The 19,138-nt window shown below is 49.4% G+C and overlaps 1 protein-coding gene across 7 annotated transcripts in view; it reads right to left on the bottom strand.

Annotated features, from left to right (window-relative positions):
• mark2b (MAP/microtubule affinity-regulating kinase 2b) overlaps positions 1-19,138 on the bottom strand; it is a 167,930-nt gene that overhangs the window by 33,479 nt on the left and 115,313 nt on the right. For all 7 annotated transcript variants that reach the window (XM_063036473.1, XM_063036470.1, XM_063036474.1 and 4 more), the window contains 5 exons: positions 15,586-15,634; positions 10,932-10,997; positions 10,178-10,248; positions 2,840-2,896; positions 687-923 (listed from right to left, as the gene is read on the bottom strand). In XM_063036473.1, coding sequence (XP_062892543.1) covers positions 687-923; positions 2,840-2,896; positions 10,178-10,248; positions 10,932-10,997; positions 15,586-15,634 — 480 coding nt within the window. The remainder of the gene's footprint in view (positions 1-686; positions 924-2,839; positions 2,897-10,177; positions 10,249-10,931; positions 10,998-15,585; positions 15,635-19,138) is intronic.

The raw sequence follows: 19,138 nt of genomic DNA, 5'->3' as shown, positions 1-19,138 counted from the left end.
CTATGTACGTTGATGTTTATCTCTGTATGTGTCAATGTTTGTCCGTGTGTGTCTCTCTCTGTCTGTGTTTCTGTCTGTCTGTGTCTGTGTTTCTGTCTGTCTGTGTCTGTGTTTCTGTCTCTGTGTCTCTGTCTGTGTTTCTGTCTCTGTGTGCGTCCATGTTTCTGTCTGAGTATGTGTCGATGTCTCTATCTCTATCTGTGTCTGTGTCCATGTCGATGTCTCTGTCTCTGTGTGTGTCAACATTTCTGTCTGTGTCTCTGTTTCTGTCTATGTGTCGATGTTTCTGTCTCTGTCTGTGACTCTGTCCGTGTCGATGTCTCTGTTTCTGTGTATGTCTGCAGTTTCCACATGCTCCCAGTGACCGTGTGGGTTTCTCCTGGGTTCTCCAGTTCCCTCCCACAACCCAACTATGCATGGGTCATGGGTTAATCAGCTGCTAGAAATTGCCCCTTGGCATGTGTGGCCAGTGGGGGAGAACCTGGTAGGAATCTTGCAAAAGGGTCAGAATGGTTGCAATGGGCTGAAGGGCCACACGTGTCTCTCAGAGGCTGCGATGGGCTGAGAATGACAGAGAAGCAGCAGTTAGAAAGGGAAATCAGAAAGCACTCGTGCTGTGAGCTGAACTCAGTCTCACTCCAGACAAACAGAAACTGGGAGACGCCCAGCTCAGCTTGGCCAGGTACCTTCAAGTTCTGGCCGTCGAAAGGCAGCGAGCCGCTGACGAGGGTGTAGAGGATCACGCCAAGACTCCAAACGTCCACCTCTGGCCCGTCGTACTTCTTGCCCTGGAAGAGTTCCGGAGCAGCGTAGGGGGGACTGCCGCAGAACGTGTCCAGTTTATTCCCCAGCGTGAACTCGTTACTGAAGCCAAAGTCCGCTATTTTTATGTGCATGTCCCCGTCTAGGAGCAGATTCTCGGCCTGGGAGGGGAGGAGGTACACCAAAATCAGGAAGGAATCAGCACGTCCACCAGCAGCCACCGTGCATGGAAGTGCATGTTTGGAAGTCAGCGTTGGACAGTTCTCCACAACAGCCTGGTCCCTTGCATTCCAACAGGCCATTACCCCCTCTCGTTTCAAAGGACCCGTTTACATCTCCCTCCCATTGCCCCTCGTTTCAGAAACATACTCCCTCTCATTTCTAAGGGCACTTACACCCGCTTTCATTTCAAGAGACTCTTGTATGCCCTCTCCTTTCTAAAGATTCTTTTAACCTTATACCTCCACATGATTCATAAAATTTAGCTGCTCATTTCATGACCCTCTTAACCCCCAAACTTTTCAAGGAACCTTAAAAAAATGATAATACAGAGGGTCGGAATCAGGCCATTGAGTATGCCCCCATTCCATCCTGGCTGACTTAACATCCTTCTCAACCCCATTCTCCTACCTTCTCCCTGTAACCTTTGATGCCCTAATTAAGAACCTATCAATCTCCTCTTTAAATATACCAGATTTCTTTGCCTCCACAGGACTCTTCATCAGAACCAATCACCTCCCAGTGTCTCACTTCATCCCCCCTCTCCCCCACCCACCCACCTTCCCCCTCACCTGGTCTCACCTATCACCTCCCAGTGTCTCACTTCATCCCCCCTCTCCTCCACCCACCTTCCCCCTCACCTGGTCTCACCTATCACCTCCCAGTGTCTCACTTCATCCCCCCTCTCCCCCACCCACCCACCTTCCCCCTCACCTGGTCTCACCTATCACCTCCCAGTGTCTCACTTCATCCCCCCTCTCCTCCACCCACCTTCCCCCTCACCTGGTCTCACCTATCACCTCCCAGTGTCTCACTTCATCCCCCTCTCCCCCACCCACCCACCTTCCCCCTCACTTGGTCTCACCCATCACCTCCCAGTGTCTCACTTCATCCCCCCTCTCCCCCACCCACCCACCTTCCCCCTCACCTGGTCTCACCTATCACCCCCCAGTGTCTCACTTCATCCCCCCTCTCCCCCACCCACCCACCTTCCCCCTCACCTGGTCTCACCCATCACCTCCCAGTGTCTCACTTCATCCCCCCTCTCCCCCACCCACCTTCCCCCTCACCTGGTCTCACCCATCACCTCCCAGTGTCTCACTTCATCCCCCCTCTCCCCCACCCACCCACCTTCCCCCTCACCTAGTCTCACCCATCACCTCCCAGTGTCTCACTTCATCCCCCCTCTCCCCCACCCACCTTCCCCCTCACCTGGTCTCACCTATCACCTCCCAGTGTCTCACTTCAACCCCTCTCTCCCCCACCCACCCACCTTCCCCCTCACCTGGTCTCACCTATCACCGCCCAGTGTCTCACTTCATCCCCCCTCTCCCCCACCCACCCACCTTCCCCCTCACCTGGTCTCACCTATCACCTCCCAGTGTCTCACTTCATCCCCCCTCTCCCCCACCCACCCACCTTCCCCCTCACCTGGTCTCACCAGCTTCCCCTCTCCTCACCTTCTTTCCCTGGCTTCTTCCCCCTTCCTCTCTAATCTTGACAAAGGTTCTCAGGCTGTTTACTCTTTTCCATGGATGCTGCCTGGCCTACTGAGTATTTTGTGTGTGTAGCTCAGGATTCCCAGCATCTGCAGAGTCGCGCGGTCGAAATCGCAAACTGGTTTCATCTCCACCACCGTTCTGGTACAGCTGGAGGGACGAGCGCCTGCAAACGCTGGGGATGGGTAGAGAAGGGGAGCCTCCCTGATGCAGGCTTTGTTGCTCCCACACCCCCACCATCACTGTGAAGTTAAGGTGTGACACAAGAAACACAACTCAACACATCGGCAGTGACCAAGCTTGTTCGTCTGAGAGTGGACGCCCTGTCGAGGGTAACAGGCGGAAACTAGGTTGCTCACCTTCAGATCCCGATGAACAATGCACTTCTGGTGACAGTATTGCACAGCAGATACTATCTAGAAAACAAAAACAGGGAATCATCAGATTTTCTGTGTTTCTGTGATATCACACCGGAGGAATATTGTGTCATTTCTTAATGCATGCATTACTAAATGACAATAAACGAGGACTGAGTGTCCTCATAATCTAATTAACAACCAGCACCTTCTTCATCCCCACACACACACCTCTCGGGTTGGTTCAGATACCAGTTGCTCAATGAACAGGGTCACAGGAAACCTTACGGCAAATCCCTTGGCGCATTACGAGAAACGCGGTAACTTGTGTGCTTCACAGCCCTCCGAAACCAATCAATGCAAGTTTAACTGCCGTTTAACTATAGAAGAATACCCATGAATACGGCGAAACGAGACAGCGTTACTCTGGGGGTCAAGGCACCGACAGTCACACAGAAGAAGACACTCACGGAATTAAAGAGTCCGGATGCCCATCCCCGCAACACCGCGGCTTGAGGCTCAGTCCTCGTACATACAAGTTGACAAACCCATCGGTAAAATACCATGCAGAGTACACATGTATGTGGTCCAGAACCCCCCCCAGCCAACCCAGCAGACGTGAAACTTGCAATCAAACAAGGCAGTGAGAACTCGATGGGCCCAATAGCCTAATTCTGCTCCTATGTCTTATGGTCTTACTTCTTAAGGTGCGCCTTTCTCAGGGACAAAGACAATCTATTAACCAAGCACATTTATGTCCCTAAGAATCATTTCCTTGCCCCTTGCCTCTTCTACCTCTCCCCTCCCAGCTTCTTCATCCCATTTGCAGAAAAATAAACAAACACAAAATCAATGATAAACCACACGAAGACCGACAAACAACCAATGTGCCAAAGACGACAAATTGAGCCAACAGCGGGAATCGATAGTACTGAGGACATGAGGTGCAGAGTGGTTGAGAGCGAGCCTGCAGGTTGGGGGATCAGTTCAGAGTTGTGGTGAGTGAAGTTACCCACACCGGTTCAGGGGCCTGATGGTTGAGGGGTACTAGCCGTTCCTGAACGTGGTGGTGTGGGACCAAAAGCTCCTGTACCTCCTGACTGACGGTAGTCGTGAAAAGAGAGCATGGTCTGGTTGGTGAGGGCCCTCGACGATGGAGGTTGCTTCCTTGTGACAGCGTTCTGCGTAGATGTGCTCAGCAGTGTTGGCAGAGCTGCCTGTGATGGACTGGGCTGTGTCCATCACTTTCTGTGGACTTTCCTGTTCCCACGCCAGGCCGTGATGCAGCCAGTCAGAATACTCTCATTGTGCATCTATAGAAGTTTGCATGAGTTACTGGAGGCTTCAATCCTCCTGTAATCTATCCACCACAAAAGGCAGAATTTAACACAGAAACATAGAAAACCTACAGCACAATACAGGCCCCTTGGCCCACAGTGTTGTGCCGAACATGTCCCGACCTTAGAAATTACTAGGCTTACCTATAGCCCTCTATTTTTCTAAGCTCCATGTACCTGTCCAGGAGTCTCTTAAAAGACCCTATCGTATCCGTCTCCACCGCCGTGGCCAGCAGCCCATTCCACGCACTCACCACTCTCTGCGTAAAAAGCTTTCCCTGAGTAGGCTTTTTCCTACTCCCCCAGCACCTTAAACCTGCGTCCTCTTGTGGCAACCATTACAGCACTGGGAAAAAGCCTCTGACTATCCACACGATCAATGCCTCTCATCATCTTGTACACCTCTATCAGGTCACTTCTCATCCTCTGTCGCTCCAAGGAGAAAAGACCGAGTTCACTCAACCTATTCTCATAAAGCATGCTCCCCAATCCAGACAACATCCTTGTAAATCCCCTCCGCACCCTTTCTATGGTTTCCACATCCTTCCTGTAGTGAGGCGACCAGAACTGAGCACAGTACTCCAAGTGGGGTCTGACCAGGGTCCTAATTTACCAGTGGCGACTCATTTTAAATCAACCTCCCATTCCCGTGTCCATGAGGCCAGACTCAGGCTGGAGGAGCACGTATTCCGCCTGGAAAGCAGGGATTTCAAAGGTCTCAGTAACCCACAGGCAAGTACTGTGATCTCCTGACTCAAGTGGCTGATGCCATGGGCAAATGGCTTCTAGGGCACAGGCAGAACTAGCTGCTCACAATCTGGTACAACTGAAATGCAGAGAGTGCTGGACTCAGTCCAGTACATCATAGGCACATCCCACCCCACCACCGGTAAAATCTCCAGGAGGGGCTGCCTCAGGAAGGCAATATCCATCATCAAAGCTCCCCCACCACCCGGGCCGTGCCGTCTTCTCGCAGCTCCCATCGGGCAGGGGGCACAGGAACCCGAAGACCCACACCACCGGGTTCAGGAACAGCGACTCCGCTTCGACCGTTCGGATCCTGACCCGGACCGGCACCTCAGTACAGCAACACGGAGATTGCTTTGGTCAGAAATTGTATTTTCCTTGTGCACGCTGTGTATCGGAGCCCGTGTGTCCCTGGAACAGACTGTGAGGAATGCTCGGGAGCCCCTCCCCACCATCCGGGACACACACCCGAGGCAGAGCCCTCAGAGTTGCCAAGGATCCTTCCTGCAATCTCTGATCTCCCACAGTCAGGCAGAAGGCACCGCAGTATCAGAACAAGGACTGTTAGGCTGGGTAACAGCTCCTGAGTACCCTGCTACCACATCATTTATGACAGTGACAGCGCGGTGCACTGAACTACACGTCGTATGTGCGCTGTACGTCAGCTCGTGCAGTCCTGTGAAAAAGTCTTAGGCACAGACATATCGCCAGGGTGCTGAAGACTTTCACACGGTACTGTACTTGGCAGCGTGGAGTGGAGAGCGAGTTTGTAAATCTGGCGGGAGCAGAGGATGTTGGGAATGGCGAGGGTGGGGCGTTGCGGGAGGGATGTGGGACAGGTGGCAGAGGAGTGCCAGGGGCAGGGGGTGGCATGGGTGCAGACACACCCAGCCCTGAGACACCGGGCAAGCGCATTTGATCCCCAAACGATTAGTTTATTGATCATTACAAAATCCTCTGATGCTTCCCGCTCCCTCCGCTCTCCCTTCCCCTTTTCCCACCCATGACCCCCATCTCACTCTCAGTCCACAGTACAGACCCATTTCTGAATCTGGTTTATCACTCACATTTGTCAGGAAGTTTGGTTTTTTTGTGGCAACAGTACTGTGCAGTACATAAAATTACTGTGGTACTGTACAAAAGGCACCCTGACTACCTGCTCTATATTGGTTAAAATAGGAAGCTGGTTGGGAAACGGAAATAAGAGTATTTATTAGCTCACTAGTATGGTAACTGGGAAGACATAATGTACGGAAGTCTTGGGCACACTAGTTACATACCTGTGCAGCTGGCAATAAGTTGGGCACTAGCTTTGAAATTTAACTCAATTATAAAGCAAATGCTTTAAGAGGACAAATGCTTGAGATGGTGAAGGACTACATCTGGAGCAAGCTACCACCCACACTGGACCCCTTACAATTCGCCTACCGACACAACCAGTCTGCCAATGTCGCCACAGCCACAGCACTACACACCATCCTCACTCACCTGGAGAAAAGGGATGCGTATGCTGGAATGCTGTTCCTGGACTACCGTTCAGCATTCAACACCATGATTCCCTCCAGACTGGACAGGAAGCTCAGCTCTTGTGCAGCTGGATCCTAAGCTTCCTATCGGATTGCCAACAGGTGGTAAGGATGGGCTCCCTCACCTCTGATCCTCAACACAGATGCCCCTCAGGGTTGTGTCCTGAGTCCCCTCCCCACTCCCTTTACACCCACGACTGTGCTGCCACACACAGCTCCAATCTGCTGATCAAATTCGCAGGTGACATGACATAATAGGCATCCGTTAGTCTCGTGAGACCATGGATTTGCGCCTTGGAAGATTTCCAGGGCAAGGTTGTATGGAAGACCGGCAGTTGCCCATGCTGCAAGTCTCCCCTCTCCACGCCATCGATGTTGTCCAAGGGAAGGGCACTAGGGCCGATACAGCTTGGCACCAGTGTCGTTGCAGAGCAATGTGGGGTTAAGGGCCTTGCTCAAGGACACAAACACACTGCCTCAGCTGCGGCTCGAACTAGCGACTTTCAGATCACTAGACCGACGCCTTAACCACGCGCCAATATGACATAGATCGGGCTTATTTCTAGCGGTAATGAGACAGCCTACAGAGGCGAGGTTCACACCCTGACACAGTGGTGCCAAGATAACCTCTTCCTCAATGTCCAAAAAAGAAAAGAGCTGATTGTGGATTACAGGAGAAACGGTGACAGGCTCACCCCAATCAACACCAATGGGACTGAAGTTGAGAGGGTGGGTTGTTTCAAGTTCCTCGGTATACACATCACCGAAAATCTCCCCTGGACTGTACACACCGGCTGTGTGGCAGAAAAAAACACAATAGCATCTCTTCCACCTCAGGTGACTGAAGAAGTTCAGCATGAGCCTCCCAATCCTCAAGAGGTTCCACAGGGGCACCATCGAGAGCATGCTGACTGGCTACATCACCATCTGGTACGGGAACTGCACCAACCTTGATTGCTGGGCACTACAGAGAGTGGTACAGACAGCCCAGCACATCTGTGGATGTGAACCTCACTCCATTGAGGACATTTACAGTAGCAGGTGCATAAAGAAGGCCTGGAAGATCACTAGGGACACCAGTCACCCCAACCGTGAACTGTTTCAGCTGCTTCCGTCTGGCAAACGCTACCACAGCATTAAAGCCAGAACCAACAGGCTATGGGTCAGCTTCTTTCTACAAGCCATTAGACTTATAAATTCACATATCTGTACATTGCGTCGGAGTCATAACGCAAAGATTTTTACTCCATCACGTTGTGGGACGGACGTAAGATTTAAATAAATTCAAATTCAGATACAATGAGGAGAAAGTGACATCATAGAGACCCCTTGTGGTCAGGGGCTGTAACTGCACTGTGACTGCTTACATGGGAAAACTGAATGGAAAATACTGGTATGACAGGGATTAGAGAGAAGACAGTTAGGTGGTGGAGGGGAAGAGGGCAGAAGGATGGAACAGGTAGACAGAAGAAAGGACTGAACTTTTATAGTTGTACAGTGGAGAGTACCCTGACCGGCTGCATCACAGCCTGGTAGTAAAACACCAATACCCAAGAACAGAGAGGTGTACAGAAAGTGGTGAATACAGCCCAGTCCATCATAGGAAAAGCCCTCAACACCACTGAACACATTTACAAGGAGGACTGTCACAAGAAACCAGCATCAATGATCAAAGATACCCACCATCCAAGCCATGTCCTCTTCTCGTTGCTACCATCGGGCCTTGGGTCCCACACTGCCAAGTTCAGGAACAGTTATCACCCTTCAGCCATAAAGGCACTTAAACCATCACTCACCTCAACTCTAAACTGATTCTATGATTGACAGACTCACTTTCAAATACTCTACAAACTCATGTTCTCAGTATTATTTGAACTTGCAGAGTTTGTCTTCTTGTGCACATTGTTTGTTCGCATTTCTTTATTTTTCTTCGAACTTCTGAACGGATGCAACGTGCTGCAGGTGGAGGGAGGGCCATGGAAGTGATGAGGATAGGAAAAGAGCTGAACCAGGGGAGGCTGGCATCCATCTGTCAAATAGAGAGTCCAGGGTATCACAGGAAAGATACTAGCACGGAGAAAATCTTGGCTGACTGGGATGAACCGAGTTTGCAGACGACACAAATGCAGGTGGAGGGACAGGTCGTGTTGAGGAAGCAGGGAGCCTGCAGAAGGACTTGGACAGATTGGGAGAATGGGTAAAGAAGTGGCAGGTGGAATACAGTGTCAGGAAATGTAGGGTCATGGACTTTGGTGGAAGGAATAAAGGGACAGACTATTTTCCTCTGGTCTTACAAATAAAGACCGACAAACAACCAATGTGCAAAATTTTATAAATAAAAAATATGTACATATAAATAAACTGAGAACACGTGTTGTAGAATCCATGACAGTGAGTCAGTAGGTTGTGGGATCAGTTCAGTGTTGAGGTGAGTGAAGTTATCCACTCTGCTTCAGGAGCCTGATGGTTGAGGGGTAATAACTGTTCCTGAACCTGGAGGTGTGGGTCCTGAGGCCCCTGTACCACCTTCCTGATGGTTGAGGGGTAATAACTATTCCTGAACCTGGTGGTGTGGGTCCTGAGGCTCCTGTACCTCCTTCCCGATGGTTGAGGGGTAATAACTGTTCCTGAACCTGGTGGTGTGGGTCCTGAGGCTCCTGTACCTCCTTCCCGATGGTTGAGGGGTAATAACTGTTCCTGAACATGGTGGTGCGAGTCCTGAGGCTCCTGTACCTCCTTCCTGATGGTTGAGGGGTAATAACTGTTCCTGAACCTGGTGGTGCGAGTCCTGAGACTCCTGTACCTCCTTCCTGATGGTTGAGGGGTAATAACTGTTCCTGAACCTGGTGGTGTGGGTCCTGAGGCTCCTGTACCTCCTTCCTGATGGTTGAGGGGTAATAACCGTTCCTGAACCTGGTGGTGTTGGTCCTGAGGCTCCTGTACCTCCTTCCTGATGGTTGAGGGGTAATAACCGTTCCTGAACCTGATGATGTGGGTCCTGAGGCTCCTGTACCTCCTTCCTGATGGCAGCAGTGAGAAGACAGCACGGCCTGGTTGGCAGAGGTCCTCGATGATGGATTCTGCTCTCCTGTAGCAGCGTTCCTTGTGGATGTGCTCAGTGGTCGGAAGGGACACAGCATTAAAAACACAGTTTGAGGAGATTTGGTTTGTCATCTAAAACACCCGCAAATTTCAAAAGATGTACCCTGGAGAGCGTTCTAACTGGCTGCATCACCATCTGGTATGGGGGGTGGGGGGCTGCTGCACAGGATGGAAGTAAGCTGCAGAGAGTTGTCAAATTAGTCAGCTCCATTGTGGGTGTTCGCCTCTCCTTGAAGATGTCCAAATGTCTCTAAGGACCCCCATCTCCCAGGACATGCCCCCTGCTTATTGCTACCATCAGGGAGGAGGTACAGGAGCCTGAAGACACACACTCAACGATTCAGGAACAGCTTCTTCCCCTCCGCCGTCCGATTTCTGAATGGAGATTGAACCCAGGAACACTATCTCACTGCTTTTTTATTCCTATTTCTGCATTACTTATTTAACTAGTTAATACATCTAAACTTACTGTAATTCACATTTTTTCTATTATGTACCTCATTGTACTGCTGCCACAAAGACAACAAATTTCACCACGTGTGCCGGTGATATTAAACCTGATTTTGACTCCAATTCCTTTGCATTCCCACCACCCCCTGATAACCTGGGTGCACCTGGGCTCGACTTACCTGTCGAAATTTGGCTCTGGCTTCCTTCTCTTTCATTCTTCCATGCGCAACTAAGTAATCAAAGACTTCCCCTGCAGGGCAACGTGGAGAGTTAGCCAGGAAACGAAACACAAGATCTTGCGAGACACGTGGGGGTGGGGGAGTCCTGCATCAGCCTGGAAGCTGAGCAGGTTCAGGCCTGGATGGGAGGTCACCTGGGTGCCAGAGCTTCGAAGTGCAACGCTGTACGGTCAGCGATCGCAGTTCAACCCTGCCGCCCTCTGTAAGGAGGCTCTGAGTGTGGGTTTCCTCCTGGTTAGGAGGTTAACTGGACACACGAGTGTAACTGGGCGGCACGGCCTCGTTGGTCCAGAAGGGCCTTGTACCGTGCTGGATCTCCAGTAAATGAAACGGCACCTCCATGTGGGCCGCGTTGTCCGCTCTGCAGATTACACGTGTCTGCCGCCCACGTTATTGCGGGCACACTGAGCACCTGATCCAAGGGGATGAGGTGGGTGCTGGAGTAACACACACAAAACGCGGGGGGGCTCAGCAGGCCGGGCAGCATCTATGGAGGAGAATAAACAGTCAGGTTGTGACCCCTTGTTGGGACACACAACAGGAAGGGGAGACCCTTACACCTACGGGCAGGCGTCCTTCCGCATCGGAGTCTCCAAGCAGCACGGGGCCAAGACTGGGAGCTGCAGGCACTGAGCTAGCACAACCCCCCCCCCCGCCACCCCGTCTCTCGCACGCATCACTCCCAGATACTCACCCCCACTGGCATACTCCATTACTAGATACAGTGTCTTCTCTGTTTCAATAACCTCAAATAATTTAACTGCAAGAGAGAAGAATAAAATCAGGGTTTAAAAAGAAAGTGTCACAGGAAAAGTTTCCAACTTGTGTTTGGAGATAAAGACCATAAGCCCACAAGACACAGGACCAGTCAGCCCATCGAGTCTGGTCTACCATTCCACCATGACTGATTTATTATCCCTCTCAACCCATTCTCCTGCCTTCTCCCCATATCCTTTGACACTCTGACTAATCAAGAACCTATCTAGAATAATACCAGAAGAGATGAAAATATCAGTATTTATCACTCTTCCTAAGAAACCTGGAGCAATAAATGTGAATTACATGGGACCATAAGTTTAATGAGTCATATCACCAAGATACTTCCAAGAATTTTGATGACAAAAGCTAAAAGTAAGATGCAAGCTGAAATAGGTAAAGAACAATGTGGTTTTGTGAAAGACAAAGGTACAAGAAACACATATTGATGTTAAGGATACTATCAGAATGAGCTATTCAAGTGCAAAAGGATTTGTTTGTTTTATCGACTACACAAAAGCATTTGATAAAGTGAAGCACAATAAGTTATTTGAAATATTACAGAAAACTCTAGATCTAGATTCGAAAGACCTCCACCTAATCAGAAATCTGTACTGGGAACAAACTGCCGCTGTAAGAATAGATGGAGAAGTGAGTCAGTTTACGAAAATCAAGAGAGGCGTTAGACAAGGGTGTGTTTTCTCCCCTGATTTATTTAATGTGTAGAGTGAAACAATATTACAAAAAATAAGAGACATCTTGGGAATCAAAGTTGACGGTGAAACATCAATAATTTCAGATATGCAGATGACACTGTGTTAATTGCAAGTACGGAGGAAGAACTACAAAACTTAATTGATATAATTGTTGAAGAAAGTGCAAAAGTGGATCTAACAATTGCAAAAAGACAGAATGTATGGTGATATCCAAAAAGAAAGAGAATCCTATCTGCAGGCAGAGAGTAAACGGGGAAGACAGAAACAAGTAAAGAACTTTTGCTACTTAGGAAGCTGGGTGACATCAGATGGCAGATGCGACATGGATATCAAAAGAAGAATAGGGATGGCAAAAGACACCTTTACAGGAACGAAGAGTATACTGACCAATACTAAGCTAGGCATGACAACCCGCCTCAGAGTACTGAAATGTTACGTTTATCCAGTTATGTTATATGGCTCAGAATGTTGGACAATATCTAGTAACATGAGGAAACGAATTGTAGCAGCAGAGATGTGGTTTTTGAAGAGGATGCAAAGAATATCATGGACGAAACGAATATCTAACGAAGATGTCATGAACAGAGCAAACACAAAAAGAGAAATAACATACCAGATCATGAAAAGGCAACGTAACTTCATTGGACATGTGATTAGGAAAGAGGAGTTAGAATGCACGGTAATTATGGGAAAAATTGAAGGGAAGAAAGCAAGAGGAAGACAAAGACAAATGATGATGGAGTCAGCAGCCAGAGAACTGGAAATGAATACCAATGAATTGATCCACTTGACCTGAAACAGGAGTGTGTGGGCCACGGCAGTCAAAGCTCCAGGCCTTTCAATTTTCGATCGGTTTCAATCAGATTCCCCCCTCATTCTTCTGAACTCCAGCGAGTACTGGCCCATAGCCATCAAATGCTCCTCAGGTATTACTGTTTAATTCCCCGGATCTATCTCGCGAACTCACGAACCTCGTCTGGACCCTCTCCAATGCCAGCACGTCCTCTCATAGATACGGGGCCCAAAACTGTTCACAATACTCAGAAGTGCGATCTAAACAGCATTCTTGCTCGTATATTCTCGTCCACTCAAAATGAATGCTAACATTGCACCTGCCTTCCTCACCACTGATGCAACCTGCAAGTTAATCTCTAGGAAATCCTGCACGAGGCCTCCAAGTCCCTTTGCCCCTCAGATTTCTGAATTTACTCCCTGATTAGAAAGTAATCGATGCCTTTGTTCCTTCTACCAAAGTGCGTGACCATACACTTCCGAACACTGTATACCACCTGCCAGTTCCTTGCCCATTCTCCTAATCTGTCCAAGTCCGCTGCAGACTCCCTGCTTCTTCTGGAATAGGAAACGGCTGCAAGTTTCTGTGCTGAGCCTGATGCGTTTGCTGCTACAAGGCTGCTGACTGTTACGTTCCAGGGACGTGATGGGGTGATGCATCCACAACTGGCGATCCTCCCACCCTTCCTCCCCCAGCTCCGCTACGATCCCAAGGGAGTGGAACTTCTTTTGGGGCAGGGTTCAGACATTTGGGAGGCTTGGTCTGACCCCACTGAAAGCACGCGCCAGCCGGTTCATCTGTGGAGAGGGGCGGGTACAGCCTGGCCCACCACACAAACCAGCCTCCCCTCCACGTCCCACCGCCTGGGAAAAGCAGTCAAGATAATCGGGGACACGACCCTCCGCATACACTTTCTCTTCTCCCATCAGGCAGAAGATACAAAAGTCTGAAAGCATGTACCGCCAGGCCTGAGGACAGCTTCTACCCCACTGGTATCAAACTATTGAATGGTCCCCTAGTATAAGATGGACTCTGTGGACACAAACTGCCTTCACTGTGGCCCTTGTAACTAATTGTCTGCCTGCACTGCACTTTCTCTGTAACTGTCACACTTTATCCTGCATAGTTATGGCTTCTCCATAAATCCATAAGAGACAGGAGCAGAATTAGGCCATTTGGCCCATCCAGTCAGCTCTGCCATTTCATCATGGTTGATCCATTTTCCCTCTCAGCCCCGATCTTTTGTCCTCTCCCCGTGTCCCTTCATGACTCAATCAAGAATCTATCAACCTCTGCCTTAATTATACTCAACAACTTGGCCTCCACAGCCGCCCGTATCAACTAATCTAACAGACTCACCACTCTCTGGCTAAAGAGATCCCTCCTCACCTCCGTTCTAAAAAGACGCCCCCCTCTATCCTGAAACAGCCCCTCCACATCCACTCTACTAAGACCTTTCACCATTTGATAGGTTTCAATGCGGTCACCCCTCGTTCTTCCGAATTCTAGTAAACACAGACCCCGAGCCATCAAACGCTGCTCATCTGACAAGCCATTCAACCCTGGAATCATTTTTGTAAACCTCCTTTGATGCATTCTGAGAAAAGGAGCCCGAAACTGCCCACAATACTCCGTGTACAACCTCAATGTACCGATATTTAGAAGAGTCTGTCTGCATGGCACACAAACGAAGACCTTTTATTTCATTTTATTTTGAGGTACAGAGCGGAACAGGGCCCTCCCAGCCCTTCGAGCTGCGACGCCAGCAACCCGCCAGTTTAACCCTTGCCGGGTCGCAGGACAATGTACAACGACCGGTACATCTTGGATTGTGGGAGGAAACCGGAGCACCCGGAGGAAACCCACACGTTCACGGGAAGGACGTGCAAACTCCTTACAGATGACGTTGGAACTGAGCTCTGGCGCCCCGAGTGGGTTTCCTCCGGGTGCTCTGGTTTCCTCCCACAGTCCAAAGACATACAGGTGAGTAGGTTAATTGGTCACATGAGGGTAGCTACGATGGCGCTCCACAGTGACTCCTTCCAGCTCATCTGTGGAAACAGCTGATTTCTACCTTTGATCTCTCTCTTTTTCCTTTTTCAGGGTGGGTGGGGTTCTGTCGAAGACCCCGACCTAGGGCTACACTCAAACTTCAGTTCCTTGCGGCGGTGGGATGCACTGCTGGGGGCTCACGACCAGCTGTTTTCCGATACCCCAAGGACACGGCCTAGAAGATGAGTGTGCCTTCGGGGTCCCGAGGCTTTGTGACCCTGGGGTCGAGCCGAGTCTCTGCCAGCACTGCTGACGGAAGCGTCGCGGGAGAAAACGGAACACCGGGAGCTACGGATCAGCCGTCGTGGGCTCTGTAATTGGTGAACCGGGCGCTCTGTCTTTCTCTCATTGGTGGGGGAAGAGTTTGTTGCCGGTTCTAGAGTTGGAGAACTTGGAAAACAAGGTGACGCAGCAAACTTTTACACCGTAGTCAGCAAGTTGTTTGTCATTGTTGGTCTACCCTCTTGTTGTGGAAGGAGAACACCTCTCTGTCCCTTTACTAGGGGGAGAGACAGCCTGTGGTGTGTCAAATTGTAGGGTGAACAATTAGCTCTTGTTAGACTGCAGATCATGGCCTCCCCTGGGAGCTTTGCTATTGCTTGCTTGGGGGGTGGAGGATGCGGATGCTCTTTTTTGGCTGAAGTGGGGAGGGGAAGGGTTGTTGCTGTGTTGCTGGTTGTGTGGGAGGGGGTGCTAACATTTTTACTGTCACTCATTCTGTGGGGCACCTCTGTTTTTGTGGATGTCGGTGAAGAACAAGAGTTTCAGGTTGTATATTAGATATTAAATGAAACTGTTGAATTGAGCAAGAAAGGCATGTTGGTTGTCCCTCTCAATAAAAATAATTAAAAGCAAAGCAACTTTACCCAGCACGGAGCAGACTCTCAGAGGTCAGAAGCCAGGGAGCGGAGGGTTGCACACGCACACAAAGGGAGGGCAAACCCCACACGTTCCACACTCCCACCCCCCGACACGCACGGGACGAGGAAAAATGCTCACGCCAGGGCTCAGTCGAAGAAGCGAGCTCTCACCTATGTTGGGATGATTCAGAATCTTCATTATTCGAACTTCACGGAACAACTGCAAGGGAACGAGAGAAATATGAAATAGAGTCACAGAACCAGCAAGAAGCAGGCCACTCGGCCCAACTAGTCCGCGATGAACTGCTATTCGTCCTAGTGCCACCGACCCAGCACCGTAGCCCTTCCATACCCGCTCCATCCACGTGCCTATTTAAATTTCCGTCAGATGTTGAAATCGAACTCTCATCCACCAGCTCGTTCCCCCTCAAATACGTCACCTTCTACCCTTAACCCGTGACTTTGAGGTCTAGTCTCACCCAACCTCAGTGGAAAAAGCCAGCTTGCATTTACCTTATCTATACCCCTCATAATTTTAAATAGCTCTCTCAAATCTCCCCTCATTCTCCTACCCTCCAGGGAATAAAGTTCTGAACCTGCTCAACCTTTCCCATGTCCTGGCAACATCCACAGTCAATTTCTGGAAACACTGCACCAACGTTTATGGAAATGATGTCTATGGGCAGTGCTTCTGTCTTAAGGTTTTAAAGATTAAAGATGAGCTTTATTTGTCACATGCACATGGACTCATACAGTAATACAAGTCTTTGTGTCAAATCAAGTCAGCAAAGGTGGAGCTGGGGGCAGCCCACAAGTGTTGTCCCACTTCCAGTGCCAACACATAACAGGCCCACAGCTCATCAACCCCAAAGGTACAGCTTTAGGATGTAGGAGGAAAACGGAGCACCCGAAGAAAGCTCACTCCTTACAGCCAGGGGCAAGACTCGAACCCCAGCTTACAGCGATCGTGTTAACCGCCACGAGGGGCAGCTTCTCCACCCACAACGTGGTCTGTACGTGGAACGAGCTGCCAGAGGACGTGGTTGAGGCAGGTACATTAAAGACATTTCAAAGACACTTGCCTCCAAGAGGACCACCACCTCGTCGTAGGGTTTGGAGGCTCGTGTGCCTCAGTGACCCAAAGAGCAACATTGGCTGGAGTCCGGGCTTTGCACTTTGGCTCTTGGTAGGGTCACCCATGTCAAACAGGGTCAAAGGGTGGAGGTCAGACTAAGAGTGGTCCACCAGTCCTCCAGGTTCAGGGCTAACAACCCTGACTTGTCAGACAAAACTGTTACGGAAACAGCGATGAAGAATCTGAGAGTGACGGTATTCCTGAGTCTGCACCCGGGACTTGCGTGACTGACAGTAGTGAAAACCGAGAGGAAGCTATTGACACAATGAAGGAAGCCCTGAACACCACCAGAGATGGAGGACCTTCATTGCTGTCCTAAACGCCAGCGGTGTAATGGGCAGTGAGTAAAGGCACTTGGACAGGTAGATGAACAGGAAACATTTAGTGGTATTTGGGCCAAACGTGGGCAAAAGCCAGACTCACTTTCAGGGACTCCTCATCTCATGTTCTCGATATTTATTGCTTAGTTATTTTCTTTCTCTTTTTGTATTTGCACAGTTTGTCTTTTCCATGCGGGTTGTCTGCCTGACTGTGTTGTGTGCTGATTGTACCGAGATTCCTTGTATCTACTGTGAATGCCCACAAGAAAATGAAACGCAGGTTGCGTGAAAACAAACCAAAACCGCTGAGAGACTACGCCAGGGTAATCAACACTGTATGTCGCGCTTCCAAATACCAAATTTACAAAACGAAGGAGGTGTGATCAATCCTTTATACAATTCCAACAAAGACGATTGATCTTAGCAATAAAAAATGTACTAAATTAGCAATATAGCAATCTTAGCATTAAAATAAGCATAACTGAAGCTTCTAATTACTGTAGGGGCAGCATGGTAGTGTAGTGGTTAGCACATCGGTTTACAGTACAGGCGACCGCGGTTCAATTCCCACTGCTGCCTGTAAGGAGTTTGTACGTTCTCCCCGTGACCGCGTGGGTTTCCTCCGGGTAATCCTGTTTCCTCCCACAGTCCAATGACGCACCGGTTGGTAAGTTAATTGGTCATTGTATATTGTCCCGTGATTAGTCTGGGGTTAAATTAGGGGGTTGGACTGCTGTGCGGGGCGGCTCAAAGAGCTGGAAGGGCCAGCTCTTCACTGTACATCAATAAAGAACAAATAAATAAATAAATACGCGTAATTAGCAGTCCAACTAAATTAGCATTTCAATTAAAAAATACCATTCCACGTGTCTCCCGCTCTGGCTAACAACCAACTCAGAATCAGATTTATTATCACTGGCATATGTCGTCAAATTTGTTAACTTAGTGGCAGCAGTACAATACACGATAAATATAAAAATATAATTCAATGAACTACAGTAAGTATATATATGTATATTAAATGGTTAGATTAAAATAGTGCAAAAACAGAAATAATAAAGGTGAGGTAGTGTTCACGGGTTCAATGTCTGTTTAGGAATCGGACGGCAGAGGGGTAGAAGCTGTTCCTGAATCGCTGAGTCTCTCTCTCTTCAGGCTTGCCAACACCTGTCTCAGGAAGCACCTGGACCCACTGCAATTTGCCTATCGCCACAACAGGTCTGCAGCAGACGCAATCTCAATAGCTCTCCATGGGGCCTTGGATCACCTGGACAACGCAAATACCTATCTCAGCATACTGTTTATTGACTACAGCTCAGCGTTTAACACCATCATTCCTACAGTCCCGGTCAAAAAGCTGCAGAACGTGGGCCTCTGTACCTCCCTCTGCAACAGGATCCTCGACTTCCTGACCGGCAGACCGCAATCTGTGTGAATTGGAAATAAGATTGTTCGGCACAGCTTTGTGGGCCAAAGGGCCTGTATTGTGCTGTAGGTTTTCTCTGTTCGTACCTCCACCTCGCTGACAATTAACACAGACACTCCACAGGGGTGTGTGCTTGGCCCACTACTCTACTCTCTCTGCACCCATGACTGTGTGGCTAGGCACAGCTCAAACGTCATCTATAAATTTGCTGATGACACAACCATTGTTGGCAGAATTTCAGATGGTGACGAGAGGGTGCACAGGAGTGAACACGCACCAGTGCTCATAGAAGGATCAGAAGTGGAGAGAGTGAGCGATTTCAAGTTCCTGGGTGTCCACATCTCTGAGGATCTAACCTGGATGTAACACATCGACGCAGCCATAAAGGCAAAACAGTGGCTATATTTCATGACGAGTTTGAGGAGATTTGGTTTGTCAACTAAAACACCCAAAAACTTCTACAAATATACAGTGGAGAGCATTCTGATTGGCTGCATCACCGTCTAGTGTGGGGGGAGGAGGGGCGACTGGAAAAGATCGAAATAAGTTGCGGAAACTTGTAAAATTAGTGAGCCCCGTCATGGGCACCAGTCTCCGTAGTTTCCAGGACACCTTCAAGGAGCGATGCCTCAGGAAGGCAGCGTCCCATCATTAAGGACCCCCATCACCCAGGACATGCCCTCTTCTCATTGCTACCATCAGGAAGGGGGTACAGGAGGCTGGAGACACACACTCAGCTTCTTCCCCCCCACCATCCGATTTCTGAATGGACACTGAACCCACCAACACCACCTCACTACTTTTTATTTCTGCCATTTTGCACTAATCATTTTAACCTAACTA

This window comes from Mobula hypostoma, chromosome 30 (genome assembly GCF_963921235.1).
Source record: "Mobula hypostoma chromosome 30, sMobHyp1.1, whole genome shotgun sequence".
Lineage (NCBI taxonomy): Eukaryota > Metazoa > Chordata > Chondrichthyes > Myliobatiformes > Myliobatidae > Mobula > Mobula hypostoma.
The sequence above is the reverse complement of the archived record's forward strand: the minus strand, read 5'-3'. Positions and strand labels throughout refer to the sequence as shown.